Below are 27821 nucleotides of genomic sequence, written 5' to 3'. Positions count from 1 at the left end.
AAGAGTGATGTCTCCATTCCCCTCCCCAAACTCTCCTCCCTCCCCCTTTGCTTAAGCCCACATATATGAAGGATGCCAGCCATGGCAGGAAATCTCTGGGCAAGAGCCTCTTAACTCCCAACACCTCTCACTCACCTTTGGGAAACTACAACTCCATGGGACATCCGTGATCTACACCCTCCTTAATGAAAATGCAGCTTCACCCACTTTCACCAGCTAGTCAACAGAAAGCATAAGAGTTTGTTATAAACCAAAAAAACCCCCCAGGCTTTTGCTTCAAGACCAGCTGTTCCCACCTCAGTGTTAAAAGACAGGCTTCCCGGCCTTTTTGGCAAAAGTCTGTAGCAAAACTTGGTGTAACCACCGCTGGCAGATATGTTCCCAGAGTGGTAGGAGCCTGATAACTTCAAAGGTTTCTGCTATCAGACCCACTCTTCCCAGTCAGAGGCAAAAGGCAAGACCCACATTCAAAGAGAACATAAGGAGACAAAAAAACAAGCTGTATTTCATACATGTTGTCCAAACAAGCGGTAAGGGCTCTTGTCCTCCAACTAAGTACATTATATAATGCACATACACAGACCTGGATACTTGTGCTATACCCTAATATGAACGACATCCCGGCTTTCCATTCAACTATCACAGGAAAGTCAGGGTTTTGGGGGTCAAAATAATACAGATCACAAGTGTAGAAAATTGAAGACAGCTTATAAAGGGTCCCAACCACAAAGCTTTTCCCATCATGAATTTGCTTTTTTCCATCTGCACTTGAAGAGAGTCGTCCCAAATATCCCCACTGAAAGAAGTTGCCCTGTAAATGTGCACAGTCTCTCACAGCTCTAAATAAAGGTTGTTCCTTCAAAAGGGCCTTCAGGGATTGCTGGATTTTGCCTCGTTACTTTAAAATACCACTGTGCTTAATGAAATCAGACACCTAAAAAGAATAAGGTTATACTATACACATTTTAAAAATCGAGGAAAAGGTCTCTAAAAATACACTTTTGAATTTCACTGAATGCTCCATCTGCTCAGGTTTGAGGAATACTTCTGAGTTGTGCCGCAGTTTGCCAGCAGAGGAGACCAAACTAAACCAGGCTTGTAACAAAAAACTAAAAAAAGAGGGGCCAGCTCAGCCCTTCCCCTTGGCTGCTGGTCTTCCCCCAGCAGAACTCCACTTATCTCCTCCGGGGATGTTCAGTGTATTCAAACAGCAGCAAACCAGATCCGCTGACAAGGAACCAGCATCAGATGGGCCAAACACTAAAGAAACTGCACAAAGGGGACAGGACAGGATGGGAATGCATGCTAGGGAAGAAACCAGAGGGACTGCTAATCATCAGAATCCATACCAGCACTAATTAAAGCTTGTATTTACAAGGGGGATTCAGGCATCGAAATGAAAATGCCAACGGAGCCTCACAAGGCTGCTCGTCTCTCCTACATGACACCAGCAACAACGTTCAGATGTGCTGCAGAAGCTGATGACCGGGTTGTGTGAGCCAAGAGCGCTATTCACTGGGAAGAGAAGGAAGCAGCGCTTTGTTCTGGAAGAAAGATCTTTCATATCACCACCAATCTCCTGTCCTCTGAAATCTGTGCCACTGCGAGGGTGAACGCACCAAAAGCAGGTAAGCAGACAAGTCCTACAGAGATGACTAACGCAGCTGAAGCCAGCATGCTCTAGAAGGTATTTTTAAGCTTGGCTGCCACAAGCACAAGAATCTCTCCGATCTTTTTCTGCCAATTCTCTATGTCCTTGGAGACATCACACCAGAGCTCTCCATGGCGAGGTTCAGCATTCTCACAGCGCTTCCTCACCTCTTCTTGTTGTTCCTATGAGAAAGAGAAATGACAGTTTGCCGGTCTCTTAATGCCCTGGTTTGTTCCAGCACGTAGCCAAAAATTTAACAATCCCCTCCCTGATTCAAATACTCTTGCAAAGCTTATGGTGGGTTTTTTGTTTAGTTTTCTTTTTTTAAAGGCAGTATTGAAGCCTGAGTCAAAAGCCACTGGCAGCAACTCTCCTGCCTTGCTGAACAAAGTGGTCGAATTACAGTCAAGCAAGTTTTGGCTACACCAGAGAAACTGCAGCAAAAACTTCCTTTGCATTACCGCCTGCACGAGATCTGTTAAGTGAGAGGTCTCTCTAAAGTCAGAAGATAAACACTCCCATCATTTCAGCAATGTCAGGCAGTAAAAACTGCCATAAGAGATTAGAACAGACTGTTCCACTGGCTGTGTTCACGTGCAACCTGGACTTGACACTTGTGAAGAAACGGGACTAGTTACACCAACCCAGCATCGCAATTACAGGAAAAATCTCCTATGAGAAAGTTTGCATTTTACAGAAGGAAGATTGATTTCACAGACTTTTGCACGAACTAGCATGACTGTGGACAGCAAAGCAGCCTGAAAGACAGCTCAGCTAATGACAGAGCCTTTTAAAAACCACCACACAGGCCTGTTCATGCTCATTCACGACCAGGCGTGACAGCTGTAGCCTCATCTGCGAGCCACACAGGCGGCAGCGTGCTCAGCCGAGTGCTGCAGCAATCCCTGGGACTGAGTAACGAACGTCAGCCAGGGATTCCTGCTGTCTTCCCCAGCTCCCTGTTCCCAGGCACACACTCACCTCTGTGCCGTGCTGGAGCTCAAATTTGTAAAAGAAAGCCCAGGCGTCCCCCAGGTCAGAGTCAATCTTCACTGTGCGGTGGAACCATTCTCTGGCCTTGGTTATTTTACGCTCACTCCAGAACAGCCTGTTGAGAAAAGCAAAAGCGAGTCAGCAAATAGCCTCGTTAGAGGAATATGCCAACCTGCAAGCACTCTGACTTGAAGGCTCCACAGATACTTCAATTCTTTGCTCTCCCAAGGAGGAAACAACAGATTTTGCAGGCATATGCTGACTGTCCTTCCTCTGGGAAGGGAAGAGACATGAGAGGACTGAAAAGAACATCCACTGCTTCCTTTCCACTCTCCCTGCAGTGAAGCAGGCTAACTTAGCCCTGGGAAGACACAGACACTCCTGAGAAGGGAGTGCTCAACCTTTGCTAACTCAATTGCTTAATTCTGCTGTTCCAGATTTGGTGTAGAAAGAGACAGGATCATATGCCTACATCTAATTTCCTCTTCTCCAATTTCTTAATATTTCAAGTCAACTTTAGCATCTAACTATTAAATAACTTCTAAAAGCTGAAAATTGCATGCACATTCCTGCAGCCATGGCTGTGTACAGTCACACATTCACATCCTCAAAGCACGCTCTAGTGGAGCAGACCTACCTTGTCAGCTCCACTTTACAAGGAAAGGTGAGCACGTAAGCTTCCACACTCAAATCCCAGCCTGGCACCCAGCCCAACTGCTGCCATTTCATAAAGGTACTCGTGAATTCTGAAATTTCTCCCCAGTAATTAACCAGCTGAGTCAACAGTCTCTTGGTTTCACTCCTTGGTATTAAAGAGTTCATTTGAGCTAGTAAGGTCTTTATCAAATCAGACAGCCATCCCTCATAAAGAGCTTAGCCAGTCATAAAATTATACAGTTTATGTGATTGTTTTTAAGCCCTATAATACTCTTGATTGTTCCATGTTAAATAAACTGTGATTTAAAAGAGCATGAGCAATGATAGCAGAGGCTCAACACCTGCAGGCAGTGTCAGCAACACATTTAACACAAGTTTTTCACAGATGTGTGACACTACGGTATTACTGTACCTACATGCAAGTCGTGTTGGGAGGTGGAAGCTGTTTGTGTTGGGATTAGCTGCTAAACTGGCTGAGGTTGCACCAGAAGGGGCCTGGCAACAGTTTCCATAAAGCAAAAGTTAACATTTTTCTCACTTGCTGCTAAAGCTGAACAAGTCAGCTGTCATTATCTGGCCGAACCCAGTGTTGCAGTCACTGGAGTATATCCTACAGTTTTCTTTGGCTTATAAAAAGAGTTGTGAAAGAATTGGGCAACTGGTTGGGCAAAATGCTTCCTGCATTAACCTCTTCTGGTATTCACAAGGGAAGAAAAGGAAGTTTGTTCCAATCACGACTGCTGTAGAGCTGTTCGCATGTCAGATTAGAAGGGATATGGCGTGAGTCAATTCTGATAGCGGTTTTTCCTAACTGGAAGCCTCACAACTCAATCTAGACAAGACAACAATTCCTAGCAGACTATCTTCCCATTTCAGAGAAGCAAACTACAGAGTGACTGGCAGTCTGCATTCCACGAAGGGCTGCAATTGAAGAAAACTGACATAGTAGAAATTCAGGAGGGGAGAAGACTACAACAGCACAGAATTTAGCTCAGGATTAAAAAAAATCTGACAGAATCTAAGATAGAGAGGAAAGATGAAGAATAGAGTCAGTCACATAAAAATTTGAAAAATAACCAGCAGAAATTGTCCCTGTCTTCACAAATACTTAAAACATATCCTAAAAAACTTAATTAAGCCTAGTTCACCGAAAGCACACCAAAATCCCTTTCACAGGGCACAAAGCAATTTTCAGAGTGCCAATATCCAGCACTGAAAAAGGACTCCGTGTGAATGTATTGTCATCTGTTCCACAGTCCCAGGCCCACCAGAACAGCTTGAGGACAGGTTGACACCCCCTGCCTTGAATCAAGGGAGAGATTTGCACAGTTACTAGGAGACAGCTTGAGAGCTGTTACTTGCTTTAAGGCTTATTAGAGCTGCTGCAGCCAGAATCACATAGTCGTGCTTGAGTGCAGTGTTTCATCAGGGATGCAGCCACACACAGAAACAGGTATTTTTACTACATCAAGTGCAGGAACTCACTTGGCCACAGCCAGCAGGACATGTGGGTCATGTTCACACTTCTTGAGAGCATCCACACTCTTGGTCTTTCGTTGTGGTCGCGCTTCAAGGAAAATTGCCTCTGACCACAGGATTCCTTAATCAAGTCAAGTAGGAAGATCGTTTAGCATTATTTCCAAGATTAACCCTCCCCATCCTGTCATCAGGCCAGTGCTCCCTAACGCTAGCAGCACTACTGCCCCCACCCTGGTGGTTATCTGTGCCCCAACCTCATCCCAGATCACTCTGTGCGGATACCTCGTTCAGTTCTCAATTTTTAGCTAGCGTGCACACCATGCTGGACCTTCAGTTCTGAACGTCTCTGTACCATAACCCTGCTGCAGCTCCAGCACTCCTTATGCCACTGTGCGCTAACCCAGAGCTCGTGCCTTTCAGATGAGACGCTGCAAGCAGTGGAACAGGGGCGGGCAAATTGGCATTTCAAAAGTGAAAGATATACAGGTGTCTGAATGGGAAACTGCAGTGGCAGAAGTCGTCCCAGAAGGTGCAAAGTACACCGTTTGGAAGCAGTTTCAAGGGTGCCAGAGAGCACCATGATCTTATTGATGCTGGCTTTCCACACGTACAATGAAGGACAGAGTAGGTCCAGGAAAGCCAGGTTTAATCCCTAGTTCCTTTCACTGCCAAAAGCAAGAAAGGAAATATGCTCAGAGGAGCATGAAATCTTCGGTTTCTCATGTCAGCCAACCATACCTGCTGATCACTTCAAAGCAAAGCCTGAAAGCTCATGTCTGCCAGGACTCTATCAAAGTGCTCTCGCTTCCCATAAACTGCACAGTGGGGTACACAAGCTTTGGTGGCTTGTGTGACAGACTGGAGCAGAACTCTTCCCTTCTTGCTCTTTATATATAGGGTCAAACCACATTTTTCAGGCCCCTACTTTCAGGCCTGCTGAGGACACAAACAGCATCATATTTCAATTTTACTCTTTGTGCAGCCTGCCTACATCAGCCATAAGCAACCAGGAATCAACTGGGCCATCGAAGGACATAAGTCTCTGGTTTACATGACTGTAGGTATCCAATGAGCTAATTCCTGCAGGCTTTTATTCTGGTTTGTAGAGTTTTAAGATGGAGTTGGAAGAGATTTTATTTAAACAAAAACTGAGATCCTGCTGCCCATTTCATAGCAACAGGCAGATCCTATAAAAAAGCCTGTGGTGGCACTCATTAAGCATTAGGTCATTCACAAAACAAAATGGGATTTGGGTGGCATTGCTTTGTTGACCCACTCGCATGGTGAGCGGCTTGCATGGAGTTTACCATGTCATAAAAGGCACTTAATTCTCAGTTATTTCACCGGGACTTAAGTAGCCGCCAGTTAAACACCTTTCAAAACTCAGCCTGAAGGCAAGCTAAAAAGGCTTGCCCTGCAGTAGACTACTACATTTTGTAGTTATGTGACATCTTGTCTCCAAAGACGTCAACATGTTTAAATAATTAAGCCTTCCCGCAATTCTGTCAAAAAATAGGGAAGCGTTATGCACTTTCTCCTCCCATCCCAAGAGGCAAATCTTTCCACTGCTGCTTAGAACCAATTGACTTATATTATATGACCTATTAGCCTTTTCTTAAATGAGTTAAAATAATCAAAAACCAGGACTAAACATTCATTGTACATGATCCCCTAATCACGACTGTTACTGAAATTTGCTGCCAGCATAAGTTAAGCACAAAGTTATAGTGCAACCAGTGCAGGCAAACCAACAACAGGAAGAGTCCCAACGCCAGCTGTTCTCCAACGAGACGGGGAAAAACCCATTCTTTTTCCACTGAACTTCCTAACTACAAACACTCAAGATTCTTTAATCAGTTTTAAACCTTGGCAGACTTCTACCAGCTTCAGAAAAAAGCCAGCCACATCCAAGATGCTTTCCCAGGAAAGCTGGGAACAAACTGTGGACCACAGACCCAAAAATATACTGGATACTGCAGCGAAACAGAACGAACACCAACCCGTGACCTCTCTGGTGCAAGATAGCACAAAGCAACTGGGATTATTCACAAAGACCCTCAACATTTCATTTGCAGATTGACACCTCTCCAAAACATATTATTTTGAGACCTGGCCAGAAAGGACATCTTGGAAAAATATGTGCCATTATCAATTGGGCAAAATAACCATGTTTAAGATAGAAATGAGATCCAGCTCACCTGAATTGGGGCATTCTTGCAAGGCCTTGGCCATCAGAGTATTTGCAATATTCTTTAAGCCAGCTCTGTACTCTAATCGCACAGACTCCAACCTGGTAAGGAAAAGACTCAGTGACAATATTTATGACAACATATTCACTATGCAGAAGCAAACGGCAAGTCACATGAAGGTCACTGGAAATTGCAAACATTTGCCTGTATTCTGAATATGTGTATGTGACTGACACCCTCCCATTCCTCTGTCTAAAAATAAACATGACCTTTAATCCGTAATGGCCTAGATCAAAAACAATCTGAAAAAGGGACTATAACAGAAATTAAAGATCCCTGGGTTTTCATGCTCCATGGACTACAACTATCAATACAGACATAACTAGCCCCCAGCTCTTTAGAGTAGCTACATACTAGCCAGGATCACCAAAGCATTTCTGGCATTCAGAAAAAGTTGTTAGTCCAGAAGAAGCTCTAGGATGGCCATGGTCATAAGCTCCAGGCTCAAATGGCTGAGAAGACGTAACATAGCTGGCCTGAAGAATGCATTTGGCTTTGTAGCCCAAATTCAGTTAATTCCTATGCAACTCACCAGAGATCTGGATTCTTTGGATTCTTTAGGCGAGACTTTTCCAAGATGGCTCTTGCTCTAGTCAACTGCCCAACTTTCTCCTCCAGCCTGGACAGCAAAAGCCACAGGGGTATGGAATGGGGACACTTTTTCAACTGTTTTTTTTTTTTAAAAAAAAAAAAGGAAACATGTAGATTTAAAAAGATCTTAATCTTAACCCCTATAGAAAATAACTTCCCTCCCTACATCCTCCTGTAGAGTTTAGATGAAGAGAGACAAAGTTGATTACATCACTCAAATTTCTCCTGTTAGTCTTACAGAACAGTACAGAAGTCAAGTTTCTCCTATATCCAAATCAGTTAGGTAAATCAGCTGTGACTGAGCTATCCCAGTAGCAAGAAAAAGAATACACCTCCCTTAATAACACATCTTCATGTGGAAATGGAGGGCTCATATATATAACCAAACCACAGCAACAGAGCGTGCAGGAAACAGACTGCCTCTGAAGCCGGGGAAGTTGACACTGGCAGAAACCTGCTTCCATATTACTTTCACAGCTGACAAGATTCAGAAGCATTCATACCCAAGGACACCGATTTCCATTTAAAAGAGACAGGAGTGCTTTGCAGGCCACCTCCTTTTACTGTGTGTATCTAAGAGCTCGTTAGGAAGCTTCTCTTTTAAGAGTTCTGCATTGAGTCTTTACAGGTCTTAGAGAATTATTGTGCAATGACTTTTTTTCCAACCAGCGAGGAGTCAAGCAAGCAAGCGAATATTGCACATGGATACTGGGTAAGATAAATTCTTGCTTCTTATTTCAAGGTCCTAATTTTCATTGTTTTGTTATTGTTTTAACCAACAACAGAAAGAATAGAAATTATCTCTCCGGTTAGTCTGGGACAGAGCCCTCTCCATTCTGATTCAAAGACAGACATCTCTCCACGTCAGAAGCACAAAGCAGACTTTCAGTAACATACATCTTACCCCTTGGTTATAAGCCTCCCGCGCTTTCTCTACCAGCTCCTTTTGTTCCTCAATTTGTCCCTTCATCATCCACAGTTTGGGGAAGTCCTCATAGTGCTTCAGGGCTTCCTCACAAAGCTCCTGGGCTGCAGCAATGTTCCCAAGCACCCATTCTAACTTCACAGACTTCATGAAGACCTGAGAACAAACCCCAGCTGTTTATCACTAGCAGCCATTGAAAACCCATTACTCCGTCAATGCAGTGGGTTCCCACATTCATTAGAATGTTATTGATTAGCTAACACTAAGTAAGAAGACAAAAAATATCAAGGTTAAATAACAGTGGGAACAGATAACAATGAGAAAGGTAAATGCAAATATAAAGGAGTTGGAACAGTGTGACCAATCTGTATCTCACCTATTAGCAGAGAGTTGACATTTTTATAGTATTTGTACAAAGAGCATAGCTTTAAGGGCACAACCAATTAACAAATTGAAGCCTTCTTCATCAGCACAGCCTGATCTCCTTAGATCCAAGCTACCAAGACCCCCTATTCTTACTTATGGCTTCAAGTCGCAACAGTTATTCTGCTAATTACACACTGGTACATATACTTCTCTGCCCCCAAATGCCTTTCTTTTAGCTACACATGGAAGTTACAGCTGTGAGAAATACATTATAGACCAAAGGCTGGTTTACTACTCTTTGATCCTCATCCTCTACGTTCCCAAACTCCCCCAACTATGACTTCGCAACAGAGGCATCAAGTCTGAGACCAGAGCTTCAGCCCTGGCTGCCAGCTGGAGAGGCTCCCTGAGTGACAGAAGAGGAACAGGACAGTGTAAAAGATCTAGGATGAACCACAAATTTGGGGGTGGGGGAGGTGGGCAGGGAGGAAACCAAACTCTTTTTTTACTTGGACAAGTTAAAATGGTTCTGTATGAACAGCTGAAAATTGACAAAAGTTTATCATACCAGAAGTAACTAGAGATAAACAAAAGAGTGTAACTTTAAACAACAAACTTGACTAGAGCTGTCTTTAGCACAGGAAGCACAAATAAGTCTTCTGTGAAAGTACTTTTTCTCTTTTTCCAAGACATGCTTTTATGCAACACAAACTTTATACAAACAGCTCTAAACTGGGAATTTCCTGACTTTAGCCATTTGTGTAAAAAAACTGAAACTCTTCACTTGATCCTAGCCTTTTTTTCCCATCATGCCATGATTTTGTGTTGCAATTTGCTGGAGAAGTGCTGCAGCAAAGAGGCCACATGCCTGCAAAAGGCAATGGCAGGGAGCCATCTGGTCAATCACTAAGGCCACAGAACTGAAGGAACTCCTCCTTCCGCCTCAACTCCCCTGTGGCCAAGAGAGGTCTCAGCCTCTCCACCCCTCACACATCCTTACCCTTGCAGTGGGGGCACTGCTGCGAGCTTTTGCCAGCAGCCTCCTTGCTCTTTCATATTCATTGTTTTCTGACTCCAGCTTCACGGCAGCCAGCCAGATCTCCTCGCTGTTGGGGTTGGCCTGCAAGAACATAAAATGACAGACAAATGTATACAGTGAATCAACAGCAGATTTAATCTTTCGTTTGATCCAGATTAAAATTGAAATCAGAGCTTTGTCAATCCACACTAGGATTTTTTTCAGTTCAAGCTCCTCCCAACCTTCTTTGACCTTTGAAGTTTATAGAAATTCTCCAAAACAGATGCGCAACACAGATATATGCCAGTTTAGAAGTTGGATGCTTCTCAATTGTTGAAAAGCATTAATGCTTGAACTTCTGAGCTTCCAGTTTAAATACTGAAAAGATCACAGGGTCTGACACGACGAGACCCTCATTTTATTATCCCTGAGCAAAAAAAACAAAGCTTGAATTCCCAACTGATGTCTGTGAACGCTCCACCAATGAAAAGTCGTTTCAGTGGCAACCATGTCAAAGAGTCTTCAGGATGGTAACAAAAAGCACAAAGAACAAATTTAGGAAGTAAATATCTTTCACCTTCCATCTCAGGACCTGTTATTTGGTTTTGCTATCACTTATCTTTTAAGTCTCGTTCCCAGTGTTAGAACTGTATTGCTCTGCCCATCTTTCTTTCAGCATCCAGCAGACAACTCCCTTCGTTTTGCTGTGGGTTAGTGGGTTTGGTCAAAGCCATAAGTAAATACAGTAACCTCATTAATCAGGGCCGATCACTACCCTTTTTACTGAGGAGATGGATGACCTGACACAAGGGGATTCTAACCCATGACTGGGGTTGGTGGGAGCCATGGTAGTAAAATTAATGGTTTGCAAACTCAGAACCTGCTGTGATACTACTAAAAGAGTAGTACTACACTCTTGTTTCCCGCTCGCCATGATTTTACAGGAGAACATTTTGCCCCATAACACAATCAAAGAACAGTGGAAGCCCCCATCATTTTGAAAGGCAGCAGGAATCAGGTGTTGACAGAAAAAGCCTACTGTGATCTTTACCTGTCATACTCAACACCGTCACACAAGTCTAACATACCCACCTGGAAAGCCAGGGCCAAAATGCTTCTGGCTGCTGGGACATCTCCTGCCAGCCACTTCGATTTGGCTCCCATGAGCCAGAGCACTTCTGCTTTAGGACAGTGAGCAACAGCTCTCTGCAGAAGAGCCTCCAAGGATTCTCTGAGACAAGAAAGAGCAAGTTACAATCACTCAGAATACTGCCAAAGGCAAGCTCTCACACACCATTTCCACTATCACTCAATGTTATAAATATTGTTGCAAAGTCCAACGTTGTAAACCTTGATAAGTTGTTTCATAACAAGGAAAGGGTGGGGTCTTTTTTCACAAGGGTTCTGAAATCAGCTCTCCACAAACAGCTCATTGTTCAGACACCTTTGTTTGATAGCCTCTACGGAAAGACCCTGCACACAAACAGCTCATTTGTCTTGGAAAGAGCCATTCTTCTTAACAAGCTTTAGTAGGAACTGAGACAGGAAGTTTTTCAGAATTATTAGATGAAGCTGGCTTGATCTTACTGAATTATGTTTTCTCATCCGGAAAATATACTTTTCAGGTGGAACAAGGGGCTTAAAAGACAGCCACCACTGGGAAACATGAGAGAACAACATCAAAAGCAAAGACATACTTGTTCCAAAAAAAAAAAAAAAAAGGCCTGAACAAGGCAGAACTCTGCATCTGCAGTCCCTTCCATACAACAGCCTTGCTGGCTTTAATAAAGCCTGATTCCACATGCATAAGTTGTCTACTGCATAGATTGTTTGCTTTATCCTAAACTTTGGGCAGAAAGTTTCAGATGTGTAAAGCTTAATGAATAAACTTCAAAACAAGAGGCCTGAACTGTGAGATTATACCACCAATCTTAATACAGAATGTGATACACCTTCACAGTATGTTTAATCAGAAACGCCAGAGATGCTTAGACAACTTCAGCGATGAAGTAGTTTAGCTATGAAAATTAAATGAAACACATGCTGTATTTCTAGGTGATTTGTATTCCCAATTTTTTCTAGAAATGCCTCTTGAAGATGACTGTCCCTACCTTGCCTGTTCATAGCTATTTTAATCAAGTAATCCTTTTTCCCAATAAATTTTTTATGACTTCATAAAAACTGAAGATGTTCTGACCACAACAGTAACAAAGAAGGTCAGACCAGCAAACAACGCCAGCCAGTTTCCACCAGCCAAACTAACTCTGCATACGCAACACACAGCGATCATCTTGTAGCTTTTCCGACCCCCCAGTCTATCACCCTGTTACAAGGATGAACCCCTCCACCCAAGGATTATGTACTACACGTACCTTGTTCCATGGTTCTTCTCAAAGTACGCTGCTCGCAGCCACACACTCTTCTTGCTCGGGAAAACTTGTAAGGCATAGGCATAAATTGCTCGGGCACACTCCAGAGCATTATGAGCAACACACTAAGGAAGAACAGATCAGAACTAAGTCGGTTTAGGGTTGCACTGAAATCAAGTGCAAGAAAGAATTACACATGCATAATTCAACACAGAACTCAATAACGCAGAGTAATATGTGAATTGGGGCATTACATGAAACAGTTACTATCAGCTTTTTAAAAGAAAGCAGGGAGAAAGTTTTCAAGCATCCCTCTATCAGAGCACAAAGATCACTGGCCTTTCACTCAGACCAACACACACAGGCCTGCTTGAAAACTTAGCAAGCCATTGTAAACACTCTCGTGTTTGCACTTTGTTTGCTTTTTTTAAAGCAAAACTATAAGCCCCACAGCATATGCCCCCCTGCTGCTGTAAGCCCAATTCAAGGCCAGTGAAGTGGACATTTCTCATGCTGAAATATAATTTAGTTTTTAGTGCATGTTCAAACTACTACCCTAAAGCAAAAAAAGCCTGGTAAAACCTTTACCCACTCCCTTATCCAGTCTAACATTAACTCTTGAGGTCCAGTGTCTATGCCTTAAAACTCGACTCCCAGTTCCTTCAACCAGATCTCAATCTCTGTCGATATCACACACACAAAAAAATCCACCCAAAACAAAAACCCCAGCAACCAATCTATCACAATATAAAATTTTGCTTAGTAAAGATTCAAATCTGAAAACAGCTCTACCATACAATAACCTGCTGAAAGGCAGACTGGCCAAACACAGACAGATGTTGTGGGAATCACATCCACCTCCACTTATACAAAAAAAGTAATTTCCAGACTGTAGTTCAATTTCCTCCAATAAAAGAAAAAAAAAAAAACACACACACACACACAAAAAAAACCAACAAAAAAAATCATCATCACAGCCAGACGTACGCTGTCAGCGTCTTCCATCCAGGTATGTTTCCGATCTTCTTCCTCAATCCCAATCCCAATCACAGCTCGCATGATTGCCTGGCACGTGGCCACACTTCCAGCTTTATCGCATTCCTCAGCATCCTGGAAACAAAAGCAAAGCCCTCCTCATTTTGAGAAATCAGCACAAGAAGTTAGATTCCACAACAGTAACTCCTCATGTGCAGAGACCCTGTGGGTCACTGCCACTTTAAAAATATCTTATTACCCAAACATATCTTGACAGTAACTAGTGAGCTTACACCCACAAGTTAGGTGCTATAGTTGTACACAGAATCAATCAGAAGTTGGTTAAGAAACAGAGCACGTCAACTGCATCCACTGAAAAGGAGTAAGTGTGACAATGGGTGACCTTTCCAGACTGAAAGGTCTCCTCTTACGGCTCCACGGACCTGCCCTGGGCTGGGCCAAGCAGGGACCTGGCCAATAAAAAAAAACTGAAAGAATTTGAGAAGGAAGAATTGTAACATCAAAACTGCCAATTGTCTTTCAGCTTTGGGTTAATTCTTAAGCCTCAATAAAGGCTAAGCAATAACTAAATTTAAATGAATACACCCTCAACCGGTGTTCAGTCTAAATGGTATAAAGGTATAAAGGCTCTCTCACCAGAGCATATATGGAAAACTGGAGTTTTCTGACATACAAAGCTTTCGGAAAGCCAAGAGTGTCTTGCTTAAACTTGTTGAAAAGGCCTCTGATCAGGTAACAGGAATGGAACAGTTTAGTACTGAAAAGGAACTCGAAGACAATGATGCAGAGGCTGTGGTGGTGTTTTAAACAGAAGTTGAAATTAACCTTTAATTGTTTTACTGCTGCAAAGAAAGTTCTAATTCTTTTAGATGTTAACAAGGATATCCGTTTAACATTAAATACTTTGTTCATTATCGATACTTTTTTAAGCAGTGTGCCAAGAACATTTTGCTGCCTTGACCCACTGTAAGTGATTTTAGCAGTAAACTGCTTTAAGGACTTATGTTTACACAAAGCACCGTGCATATTCAGTTTCTTTTAACCTCGACATCAAGCCATTTAGATGGCAACAGTCTTTGAAGTGTCTTACTAACTCAGGAAACTGAAGCGTCACAGCTTTTGAATGTGACCAAACCACTGGAAATCCCTACAACCTTTTGCTACTTTTCTAGTACAGGACATCAAAAATACAACGACCTGGGATGAACTTCCACAGAAGCTGCGTTTTGTAAACGTCACTGTACAACACAGATCCACATGTCAGCTGTGACTACTTCGCACAGCCTCAGGACTACAAGCCAATAAAGGACTAACAGAATACTTCCTGCCTGCTGCTTATGCAATATTTGTATTGAATTCTTACAACACTATCTGACAAAGACTTTTTTGGCAAACAGACACCTTTTAATCCAAAAGAGACATATGCAAAAATTACATAAATCCTTCACTGGAGGCTTAAAGCCTCTGTTCTACTTAAGGCAGCAGCTGCTTCAACTTGAAGTTGGTTATCTTCCAAGACAGAAGTAAACCAGACATTCCTCAGCTCAACACACGCAATACGTTACCCCAGTGCATCACCTAACTGTGGCTTTGGCTCTCCTCAGCCTTTTAGTTTCACCTCTTGTATTTACACAGGCATCTCCACTGATAAGCCTAGTGCAAAACTACTCCACCCTACAATATTTTGCATCAAAGATGAAGAAAGTATCTTCCATACAGAACTTGAAGAGTTCATTGGGGTCTCTAACAAAGACCAAGCAAATACCTGTATCCACTGTTCTCTGTTGATTTCCACACCGTTAGCCCTAAGAGATGTGATGGCTCTGTCAATGATTTTCTCCACCATCTGGGTGTTTCCATTGGCTTCCTCCAGTTTGGCAGCAGTAATCCAGATGTGACGATCCGTTGGAATATTCTCACGGGCTTTGTTAAGGACTTTACGAGCATTCTCATATGTCTCTAGCCTTGCCAGTGCAAGCCACAGCTGCAGAGCAATAAAAGATGTATTTTAAATTAGAACAAGGAGATGACAATGCTGCCGTATGGCAGGTTCGGCCCAAAAAGATAAGCAGCTCTATGCTGCTTGCTACTAGTTGGCAATTGTCCTCAAGTCGTATAAGTAGGCTGCAGAATACCAATGGAGAAATAGTAGCAACACAGCCTACTACTGTCTGAAGCTCAACCCTAATCACCTCAAGATATCATCTCCGTTTGCTGCGTTGCTGCACTCATATTTTCTGTCCACATCACCTTTTAAACAGCTGAATATTACACTCTGGTTCAGCATTCCAGAAATGAGCAACTTTATTGTAGACTCCCCAGGCTATATGTTCGCTTGTTTCACAACTGTCGAGGCACTAAACATGAACGCGAACATGGCTAATTGGCTACAGCAGGCACAGCAGTACACTCGCATAACTAACGCAACAATTACACAGGAAAATGAGGCATATAATGACCACCAGACAATTAACTCTGGAGAAAAAAAGGCACAGTCCACTACTCATCACCCCCTTGTCGCTGTGGCATAAAGTGTGTGGCAGAAAACACAGACTGCACTTACTCTGCCTTTTATTTTCAAAGCTCTACCACCGACCGAAAGTGGTGTGTAGGGGGTTGCTTTATTCAACTTTTTAAAAACTTACTTCAACGCTAGTTGGACAGCACTCCACAGCCCGACTCAGCATGATCCTGGCATCCTCAGGTTCTTCTAACTCCACGGCTGCTTTCCACAAACGCACTGAATTTGGAACATGCTCAAGGGCTAGAGAGGCAAAACAATTATGTCAATCATGACAAAAGTAGTTTTCCAAAGAGACCTCTATTTTTTAAAGATGATATATTAAAAACTTTGTCCTATTACAGATTAAATTTCCTGAAAGAGAGAAGGGAGGGAACTGTACTTATATTAGCTCTTGCTTCAATAAGAACTTAGAAAATAAAAATCTTAATTTTAATTGGAAACAGGTTTTGGAGAGCCAAGGGCTTTTTCTCTGTACAAGCTGTAATTGCATCCTCTTTAGTAAAACACCTAGCTGAACAAGGCCCCAGTCTCAGCAAATGAGCATATGTAAGATCTTCAAAATTGGGTAGCCTAATCATGCTGGGTCTCCCTTTACGAAAAAGGAGCATCTTCAATACTAATAACACAACCTCGTTCCTTAGATGTTGAAACTGTCCCTTCACAATTTACTTGTCCCATAAGCATCTCCTGACAGCTTACGGGATCCCAGTTTAGCTTCCCCAAAAGTTATTGGCCTGCTGTGCAAAAATAAAACAAAAGGATGCATAAAAGCTTTTAGGTATCGCTGACACTAACATCCTAAGCCACTGAATCCAGAGCGTTCTTTCAGCAATCCGATAGGAGCTCCATCTAATTAAGAGTCTTTGAGGCTTCCTTAATCTTGTCCAAGAGTTAGCTATTGCTGGCAGAAACTGCGTTCTCTGCAGACTATCCTACATGTGCTGTCTGAAACATTAAAATCTAAACAGCTTTTCTCAGTCTGTCTCTTCATACCCTCATATCTTAAAGATACACTCAGAAGCCAAAGGGGATGTTTTTTTAGCTTTTTGTCACGACAGCTTACACCACAGATTACTCCTATTAGCTGCATTGCAGTAGTAGTTTCATCGCTGCCATGGTGACTGTACACAAGTGTGCTGTAACAGAGGACTGAGCACATCCTTCTTCAATAAAGCAAACATAATTGTAGGGCCACGTGTGGGAAGAGGCATCTAAACCTACTTTGAAACTAGCTAGGCTTCAAGGCAAGGCTGCTCCTTTAAGTACTCCTGCAAAGGCAGAGGCAGAATGCTGAGCCTCCACTTCAGAGCACATCCCAGCTCTACAGAAATCCACAGAGCATTTACACATAGTGTGCACTGAGGATTTGGGCATTAACTGTTTCTCCTTGAGTCTGCAACAGCAGGAGATTTTTCTGAAGAATTTAAGTGAATAGTATCAGCCTAAAAAAGCTGAAAGCATCACTCAGCAGGACAGAACATGTTTTTGTAGATAGAGCATTCAATTTTTATACCTCAAGTTGCATTTTAAACACTCAACTTGCTGGCTCTCCAGTCAGAGAGGCTTTAAAAACTCGATATTCTGCTGGGTGCTAGGAATGCACACAACCAACAGACAAGAAAAACACACTGTGAAAGATCACACTTCAGTGACATTACCTGGCAGTCAGTATTCCTTATTTTAGGAGAAATAATGGGTTAAACTACCACTTATATTATAGCTGTACATATAAACAGCTCCAAGCATCATATTACTGATGTTCCCTAGGCAGTAGAGGAACACTATGAAGCTGTTAACAGGCATAAATTGTAAAGAGAATGATAAATTATGTTCCATTCCACTAACAGATTTCTGTCAGAGTTTAAGTAGGTGGTTCCAAAAACTCAAGCAAGATGTTCCTCTCTTTGCAAATACATTATTTAAAGCAAAACTCAGTACCTAATGCGCAAGTCACTGCTTTCATCAAGATACTCTGCTATCCGAGCAGGACTCGAATCTATTTCTGCTCATTTAAAAGTGTTTTTCTGTTCAGCATCTAATACTGCTCTTGAAAAGGACACAGTATCACAGGAGCAACACTGCACAGCACACTGTACTGCTTACCCAATGAAAATTAGAAAAAAGCTACAGATATTAACTACTCAGAACTCTTACAACTTCAAACCCAGGAACCTTTAACTGCCTTTCATCCGTATGCAGTAGAGGTCATTTCACCAGAGATGCGCAATTTTGTATGCAGTAGTAAAAGGCAGGAGGCAATTTACTTCCTTTGAAGCCAAGCCATTCAATACTGTAGACTGCTTCACATTGATTTGGTAAATGTATTAAATCTAGACCCTTTTCTCTGTCTAGATTAAAGTCAGGAGCTATAATTGATACAATTCAATAGTCATGAAGGATCTAATCTCTACTGGTACAGGCACAGTAACTTAAAATAAACAGAGAATTAATACTACAAACCTGTGAGGAAGACCTGGGTTCAGGACAACACAACAAACTGCTGCTAAAGAGATCACTGTTTGGAAAAGTCAGTAATTCCACAGAAGAGGAAAGCCTCCAAGTGCAATACAACAGAAGATGTAAGGTTTTAGGAAGGAACCACAGTGAAAAAATGTTTGTCCAGACCACAGAACTTGCTACAGTAAAGCAAACCCCAAGGCCCACCAGACTCAGTGATATGAGAACCCCAAGCTCCTCCACCAGGAATCACTGCAGTCTCCAACAGGTTACCAACAAGCTGGAACTCAAAACACAGAGTCCAGTATCTTTTCCAAAACGTATCACAAGGTGATAGTTAAAACACCCTTTTCTCCTTAGAACATCATTTTAAATTGCTTTCATTTACCTATCTAACTGTGATCAAGTTGGAATTGGATTTGGTAAGGGAAATGTCATTTTGTAATTGCTCAGTAACAGCAGATTTCCATTGAAGGATGTTTTACAAATAAATACTTCAACAACTCTACTCTCTGGCTCAACAGCAGCAAGTTCCACCATTAAGGCACACATTATTAATAACTGTATTTTCACCAAGGATGCAGAAAAAAAAAGCACTTAAATTTATGGATGCATCTTGAACTTACAATGCAATACAAACAGAAAGGGACACAGACTTTGCTCCCTAACCCTGCAGAAGCTCTCACCTTTCCTAAGGACACGTTTCTTTGCACGGATATCTGTCTCCAGCTCTGCTGCTCTTATATAGATTCGAACAGACTGTGGAAGGTGGCGGACAGCTTGAGCCACAACAGCCTTGGCTGTATCCCCAGGCTGAAGACGAGCAGCTTCTAACCAAACATCTTCACTCTGTCAGGAAAAAGAAACAATCTTCCTTTACATCAAAACAAGAATGAAATTGGAGCTTGTACCTAAATAGGTGTACTGTTAAAACTGCAGGTAGTGAAGCTGTTTCAGATATAGCCTGATACAAGCTTAACAGAGAGATGATGCTGTTTGTTACCACAACCTTTTCCTACTGTCCTGCAAGGATCAGCAGGGAAGCAAAGCAATTCTGACCTTGGGGCACATCTCTGTTCCTTTCATGATGAGGTTTCGAGCCACTTGGAGTTTGCCCGTGACCTCCTCCAGTCGGGCCGATGCTATCCAGGCTGGCGGATGATGAGGATTGGTCTCTCGTACAGATTTCAGGAGCAAGCGGGCTTTCTTGATATCACTAAATGAGGAGGAAAGGCAGACAGGAAAATTTTCAGCATGCGAACAAACAATTCTCCTGAATCAGTAAGTGCTTTAGAGTCAGCTCTTCATAGCCACACTCAGATGCGCAGTAACTGCGACCTCAAATGCTTCCATATGGGTGAAACAAATCACATACCACCAAAACAAGCTTACAAATATACACTAACACAGCAAGATCACAGTGAAAACTGGTTAAGTATTTAAGTAAGGTTTTTAGGAACTACAGCTGGGGACTTGCAGTTGGAAGCTGATAAGCACAAGCATTGATTTAAGTCAAGTATTAGCATCAACTTTTGCACGTATCACTTTGACTTAAATTGCAATTCTATTTGAAACAGGTGCCAAACTTCAGGTTACAGAGGTTTTCAGAGGTCAGTCAATCAAGCCTAAATTAGCAGTACAGAGGTGCAATTAACCAGGTTATTTCCTGGCTGGCAGGCAGCCACACACACTGCCATCGCTGGCACCTTAGTCCAGGGATAGAATAGAAACAATCCCCACAATTGATGCATCCAGGTCAGATGCTAAATACATCAGTGGAAAGACTATACCACATGCCATGTTAAAAGAATTCATCCTCAAAAACTCACCTAGCATTTTTTACAAATGAAACGCTAGCAAAAAGCTACCCACTCAGATAGATTTCCACTCATATGCAGGATCACAGCCATTACTGAGAGGATAGATCAGTTAATCCTTCTTAAACTTACTTGATATCTCCTCCATGTGTAGGAATCATCGAATTTAAGTCTGTCAAATATCCTTTCGGATCCACTACAGTCTGGCCACTCACAGAGTCCGACACCTGGGAAAGTCAAGCCAGCACTACTGAAATCACCAGTCATAGCCCCACAGTCTGCCTGCGCACATTAAAGACTGGAAAAGACACTGCAGCTATACAAGAAACCTAGGCATTCATGTTATCAAAGCCAAGGAAGGAAGAAAACACAATGCCTTGCTTATTAGCTTTTTTCCCCCCACTTTTAAGATACACAACTAACGTTAAAAATTTGGTACCACTGAAAATCCAGAAAACAAGCAGCTTGGCTTTCAGTCACCAAAAGGTCTTGCAACATTGCCAGCTAAAGCCCATCTTTAGTTTAAACCAGATTTAGATAGGAAAATCAATGAAAAATAACAGAAGTTAACAACAATTAATTAAATAATTAAAGAGCATTATTTTCCAGCATTTTGTCCTGCATCCCTACACAGGATAGAATATATGCTTTCCTTGGTAAAACCACCAGTGCTGTTTGCCTCAAGTCCACCTTTGGTATAGCAGGGCAGTCTGTCCTCCTATAACAACCATGACTTCCAGGGACAAACTCTTATTTCTCAGGAAATTCTATTTGTGTAGAGGGCATGATTTGGAGAGTAGTACAAAATTATTTCACAGCTGAGCTGTTTCTTCTAACACCCAAGAGAGCTAAAGTTAAGAAGTTAAATACTTTTCTAAACTCAGGTCTTAAATAACAGCACAACACCAACCCCTGGTGCACCTACGACAGATCCTGCCTTCCAACATCCTTACCTGGCTTAGCCTCATATCCATCAAGGTGTTCCTGGCTTGGCCAATCTTCCTCATATCCAATTCTCCTGTCCCAGGTGTCATTAAGCCTGGTGTCATTCCTCCTGGGTATGGAGTATTCAAGCCCCCTGGATACGGAGTATTCAATCCACCAAATTGCTAAAAACAAGAGTGAGAGATGCACTCCTATATTATCTTCTGAGATTTCAAAAATTCAGGCTGTTGGCTGATCGTAGAATCATAGAATCATTAAGATTGGAAAAGACTTCTAAGATCCTCAAGTCTATTGTCAATCCAACACCCCCATACCTCCTAAACCATGCCCTGAAGTACCACTTCTACGTGGTTTTTTTGAACACCCCCAGGGATGGTGACTCCACCACCTCTCTGGGCAGCCTCTTCCAACGCTTGACAACCCTTTCGGTGAAGAAATTTTTCCTAATATCCAGTCTAAACCTCCCCTGATGCAGCTTCAAGCCATTTCCTCTCATCCTATCACTAGTGACTTGGGAGAAGAGACCACCCACCTCACTACACCCTCCTTTCAGGTACTTGCAGAGAGCGATAAGGTCTCCCCTCAGCCTCCTCTTCTCCAGGCTAAACACCCCCAGCTCCCTCAGCCGCTCCTCATCAGACTTGTGCACCAGACCCTGCCCCAGCCCCGCTGTCCTTCTCTGGACACGCTCCAGCACCTCAATGTCCTTCTTGTCCTGAGGGGCCCAAAACTGAACACAGGATTCAAGGTGGGGCCTCACCAGGGCCGAGCACAGGGGCCCCATCCCTGCCCGGCTCCTGCTGGCCACACTATTGCTGATACAAGCCAGATGCTGTTGGCCTCCTTGGCCACCAGGGCACTGCCGGCTCATGACCAGCCAGCTGTCAGCCAGCACCTCCAGGGCCTTCTCCGCCGGGCACTTTCCAGCCGCTCTGCCCCAGGCCTGTAGCGTTGCCTGGGGTTGGTGTGACCCAAGGGCAGGACCCGGCACTTGGCCTTGTTGAACCTCATACAGTTGGCCTCGGCCCATCGATCCAGCCTGTCGAGACCCCTTGCAGACCCTTCCTACCCTCAAGCAGATCAACACCCCCACCCAATTTGGTGCCATCTGCAAACTTACTGAGGGTGCACTCAATCCCCTTGTCCAGATCATTGATAAAGATATTAAACATGACTGGCCCCAAAACTGAGCCCTGGGGAACACCTCATGTGACTGGCTGCCAACTGGATTTAGCTCCATTCACAACTCCCTGGGCTCAGCCATCCAGCCAATTTTTTACCCAGCAAAGAGCACAGCTGCCATGAGCTGCTGCTTCTCTAGGAGGATGCTGTGGTATGATCTGCTCTTCTCCAGTGGCTGCAGGACAGAGATACTAAAACCCCATATGTAGGTCTGAAACAGTGGCTTCCCTGAATCACAAAACACTTCTCATACAGGTTTTGCAAATCTGTAGGTAACTACTCAAGTTTAGTCAAGTCAGTGAAATAAGTAAGAAGAAAGTGAAAAATTCAACCACAAGCATCTAAACCTCACACATTTAAACAGAAGTATCTACAAAGAAGTCCCACAGACATCTGGTGCCAGTTCAAGGCCAGTCAGCTTCTCTAACTGTATGACAACAGAGCCTGCTGCCTTGTAGCAACAAGTTAAATTACTTTTCAGTTGACTGTAAAGCAGGTAATTTTAAAAAATTGCTCCATGGTTGAGCAAACCATTAGATGAAACTGAACTTTATTTGCTGTGCCATTTTTGCAAAATGTTGTTGTAACAGTAATGGGTGTGGTCATGCTCACCAAGACTCATTATCACCATTCTACAGTCAAAAGAAAAGGAAAAGAAACACTTTCTTCCATTTTCAACACAAGAACCAATCTTTCCCTGTCTATCCTTGAGTTTTGTCTGGTAATAGGTACTGAAAGGCTCCAGCAAGCACAGGAATTTAACATCCAGCAATTCCTTTGACAGATTCACAAACTACACAAAGTTTTTTGTCAAGTATCTTTTTTCCCAAATCCCACTAATGAATGCACAGTTCAACCCCTGTCTCTAAGTATGGATCACATCTCCACCAGGTTTACTCACTGTTTGGCGTGGGTCCACAGAGGTGTGATTCTCCCCTGACTGTAAATGCTTTGCAAAGAAGCTGTCGGGTACAGGAGTCAGCTTCTCATAACGAGGATTCCTCTGACGCTTGTTCCTGGCATCACCAACTTCTGGAATACTCAGCCACTCTTCTTCTGTGACCTCTGCTAGCTTCCGCTATTCAAAGAGGAGTTGTCGTCATTAGTTACTGTAGAAATTTGCTCTTTTTAATGCCTCTATTTCCTAGATAGATTTTTTTTTTCTTGAAAGAATTCAAGACCAACACTTAAAGGTCAAAGGTCAGATCTTTTCTAATCCAGTGTACAAAAGAATTAGATGCTTTTAATTAGAATTTAGTTTTAAGTCCAGGCTGAGATTCCAAATCAATTTTGTTATTAAATTCAGTGCTATAAATATACAGATTAACCTTTGTGCCTGCAGCATTGAGTGGTTTATTACTAATCATTAGACAACAGCTTAAATAATAAATTTTATTTAAAAGAAGATTTAGAGTTAGGAGATCCTGCTCAGCTACTGCTCCAGTGCCAACAAGTTATCGGTCCCTCAAAGACAGAAGCGTAGCACCTTCTCAAGAACTGATGTGAAGGCACAATAAAGCACAAAACAAAAGCCTGGTATCAAAACCTGCATAAATTTCACTTCCTTTTACATCCACAAGAAAAGTGCTCAACAGGCAGAATGACTGTATTCTCCCACCTCCCTGCAAAGTAGCTTATAAACACCCGCTTCCATCAACTGAAAGCAACTGTGAACGTCGCTATCGGTAGAGACAATATTGCTTTAGCAGTTAATGCAGATTCCATCACTGCTTCAATTTAAATCAGCACTACCAATTATAGTGTCTGTAACTGTGTAACTGCAACTGACTGAAAATTATACTGCACTACTTGAGAGAGCTTCAAAGCAAGATGATCTTCTGCACCACTAGATGCCAGCTTCATATCTGTTTACTTAATTTTTCAACAGAAAGTAATTTTAATCTGGAGAATAACAGAGCACTTGTTTGCTAACACACAAAATCTGAGCAAAGAAATGAAGAACATTCATCCACTGCCCATATGTCAAAAAGATAAAAGTCACATTTCAGGCAACATTTTTTTCCTTACTTTCAAGTCAGAGAACTGTTGCTGAATTTTGGGTCGTTCCATACGGTATTTTTCTATTTCCTCTTTTTCTCGTTGTTCCCTTAGGAAAAGGAGTACTGAGGTTATGCTCAAAGTAACACCTGGCAAGTTTTTAAACAATGTGTTGATATTACAGAAAAATGTGTTTGATCAGAGCTAAGGTATAATCTCCCAAGCTTAGATTATCAACTTTATGACAGCAATGTCTTACCAAATAGCTGTTCTTACATTATAACATTGTCTATCTCCAACCTAGTGAACTTCAGTCTCTAATGTCCTCCTACCTGCAGACCAGGTAGTGACTTTAACAAGTTAAGTAACACTCACCAGTTTACAAGAAACCTGTGTTATGTGACTTTTCTAACTATTTCCAGAGTGCAGTGCAGTAAGCCACATGTCAAAATCAGTCACTCAGCCTTTCCCCACATCATCTTAATGACCTACAGTGAATCCTAATTAACTACAGCAAAGCAATTCAACCACATCAACACTCAGACCAAGTTGTGCAAAATACCCACTGTCCTTAAAACTAGAGCCATAGGGTCAAAGGTAGGGCACTAAAACAAATAAAAACTGCGTACACTTCTGAAAACGTACCCTGCAGACAAGGACTAAATCTAAACTGGAAAATGGAAGAGATAGAGGAAAACTTTAAAATACAAACTAACTGGAAAATGCTCCACACCAGTGTTGTAATTTATCCTACCTTCTTTCTTTTCTGCGTTCATCCATCCTCTTATCCAAAGCTGCATAAATAGCATCTGCTTCCTCATCATCTTTTTCATAGGGACCGCTTGAGAAGAGACTCCCAGCATACCCATTGAACTAAGAATTTGGGGGTGGGAGGGGGGAGAGAGAGAGGGGAAAAAAAGCATTAAAAAGCGTTAAAAAAGCAGTATCCTCAGTTTAAAGCTCCTGTTATGTTCCTGCTACAGCCAACAGCTACGCAGAACAACGAAAATGCATGAGCAGGCTATTTCTAACGACATGGCATCAGACTAACACATCCCTAAATAAAAGCAGCTTGCTTCTACCACCCCTAGTGTTTATTCTCCCACACCATTTCAAAAGCAAAACTGCTTCAGAATCACTTCTCTTTCAAAATTGTTTCTATTAAGCAATAAATGAGATCCCAGTATAGAAAGGCCATTTCCTTCCATTAACCACTTTTTTTTTAAACTACCGAAACCAAAAAGAATGATACAATATTTAACTAACCAAAGTGGGACTTAAACAGAAGAGACTACACAGGTCACATAAAGGTAAATACATGTCAAAGCACAGGAACTTAGATTTTATTTGTGCAGGAGAACACAAAATACGTCACCCAAAGTACTTAAACTAATATTTTGTTTGTGGATCTCTTCCCAAGCCTCTCAGAGGTCTGCGTAGATAATTAAACCACAATACATGGATCAATGCCACAACAAAAATCTGCAAGCACTGTGCCATTATGTATAATGAGGTCTTAATTAAAAAAAAAGAAAAAAGGAAGTGCTGCTAGCAACTACAGGAAATTCTGGCCTTGAAACCTCAGCTAATATGGGGTTTTGTAGCAAGACAGCAGGGAGCTAAAGCACCCCTCTTCCATCTGGGAAATAACATCTCCAGGATGATGAAACTCTCATTACCTCATCATAATTGGTGTCGTTCAAATCTTCGTCATCATCATCAGCCGTCTGATTCTTTTTCATTTGATCCCCAACAGTTCTCTTCCCTGGCGGAGCATGACGATCATCCACGGGGTCATTGGCATCACGTGCAGGGCCAATATCAGAGCGGGTGGTGAAACCTGTGGCTCTGTGTTGATAAACCAGGAGCAGCTATTTAGCATGCTGAAACCCCGCTGTTTGTTACACAGGCAGCCTGGTAAAATTACTACTTAAAACAGACAATAAAAATACCATTCTTTTGCAAGAATGGCATTAGTCAGTCCCCATCCCTACTGCTCATAAAGCTTAGGGGGAAAACACTGTCCTCTTATAAGGGGAACCTTATATACAAGGACACTGCAATCACCTGGCTTACCAAGGTGATGTACCAAGACCTGTATATCTGTATATCCATCCTGTACCAAGATGTGCTTTCTCTTCTAAACTGTGTCTCTCAGCTAGACACAGCAAAAAAACTGATCCTGCAGGCTGTGAGGCACTATGGGGTGGGGGCCTGGAGCAGGAACAAGGTGCCCAGGGCTCTTCAGACACCCCACATTCAACCGGACAGCACGCCCCAGGGCACAGTTGAAAGAATCACCCCAGCGTAAGGGCACCAACAAGCCATCGGAGAACAAACATAACCCACACCCAGCAAAGGGCAACTCCTGGTGCCCACCCGCCACCAAAACCCACCTCTCGCTGTTCCCAGCACACAAACACAGAGGTTAAATGACTCCTGACGGGGCCCCACGCCCATACGCAGCTACAAAACCTGGAGAAACACAGTCCCCTCCCAGCCAGCAGCGTCTAACGCACCCAGGAACTTATCCCCGGTACCACGTTCGCGTTTAAATAAAACCATGCCTATGTGGGCAACAACGCGAACCACCTCGAAGGGATAACACCTGAAAAGCTGCGCGGGCGCGAAGCGGGGCCCAGGGGCGCCCCGGGAGGGGAGCGGACGGGCCGTGAGGGGGAGCCGGGGCGGGGGAGGCCTAGGCCGGGTCCGCGGGGGAGCGCCTCACCCGCGGCCCAGCCCCGGCACGTAGCCCAGGGGCGCGGGCATGCCCAGGAACGGTTTCTTCTTCTTGTTCATGGTGCCGGTAACGGCGACGACAGCGACGAGAGACCGGGACCGCTGGACCTAACCGAGGGAGCGGCGGTGGCGGAAACGGTGGGCAGAACGGGGCGGGCCGCGCGGCACTTCCGCTCCCACGGCGGCAGGGGAGCAGAGCGCCCCCTGGCGGCGCGGCGGTCCCTAGCGCGGGGTGGAGGCCGGCGCGCATGCGCGCAGCTGCCCGCGGCCAGGTGCGGGCAGCTCCGCCAGCACACCCGTGGGCCTCGCACGCGTGTCCTCCCGCAGGCAGGCAGGCAGCTGCCCCTACACACAGACACACCAGCCTACGCAGCCTCCATGCACGAAAGCACACACACGTGTGCATCTCTCCCTCCACGTGGGAAACGCGCCTTTCCCCCCTGCACCTGCTGCTTACGCCCAGTCCCAGCTCCTCCATGCATACGTGTGCAAGGAACCACCGCCCTGTTTGCACCCCCATAACCCCACACCTGTAGCACTTCATGCCTTTACACAATCCTCACCCATACAAACACATATGCGAGACTGCGCACATGCTGTCACATGCACAAACGCACTCCAGTGCTGGCTTGGACATCCCTGCTGCACGGGCAGAGGTGTACAGAGGCTCTCAGGTGCACCAGCCCCTCCACCACCCATTTCCCTCCGAACTTCCCTCTGATAACTGAGAAAGCCTTTGCCCATTCACGCCACGCCCAGCAAAAAGCCTGCACAGGCATTAAACCACTGGGATCTTTTTGCTGATTAATTATAAACACAATCCTGCTCCTTTTGCAAATAACAGAGCAGATGGTGCACCATTCAT

General features: G+C 43.5%; 1 protein-coding gene across 1 annotated transcript; it reads right to left on the bottom strand.

The window, feature by feature from the left end:
• Positions 1–479: 479 nt before the first annotated feature.
• On the bottom strand, positions 480–27134 carry PRPF6 (pre-mRNA processing factor 6). The gene is made up of 21 exons (XM_075108444.1): positions 26946–27134; positions 25897–26065; positions 24972–25090; positions 24248–24326; positions 23121–23297; positions 21046–21201; positions 20225–20319; positions 19335–19491; positions 18962–19124; positions 15940–16058; positions 15060–15278; positions 13286–13408; positions 12302–12423; positions 11022–11160; positions 9912–10031; positions 8525–8701; positions 7562–7695; positions 6979–7070; positions 4787–4901; positions 2633–2759; positions 480–1833 (listed from the first exon to the last, which is right to left on the bottom strand). The coding sequence occupies exons 1-21, from the start codon at positions 27014–27016 to the stop codon at positions 1681–1683; spliced, it is 2826 nt and encodes a 941-aa protein (XP_074964545.1). The 5' UTR covers positions 27017–27134; the 3' UTR covers positions 480–1680.
• Positions 27135–27821: the final 687 nt, after the last annotated feature.

This window comes from Phalacrocorax aristotelis, chromosome 13 (genome assembly GCF_949628215.1).
Source record: "Phalacrocorax aristotelis chromosome 13, bGulAri2.1, whole genome shotgun sequence".
Taxonomy (NCBI): Eukaryota; Metazoa; Chordata; class Aves; order Suliformes; family Phalacrocoracidae; genus Phalacrocorax; species Phalacrocorax aristotelis.
This window is presented reverse-complemented; position numbering and strand designations above follow the sequence as displayed.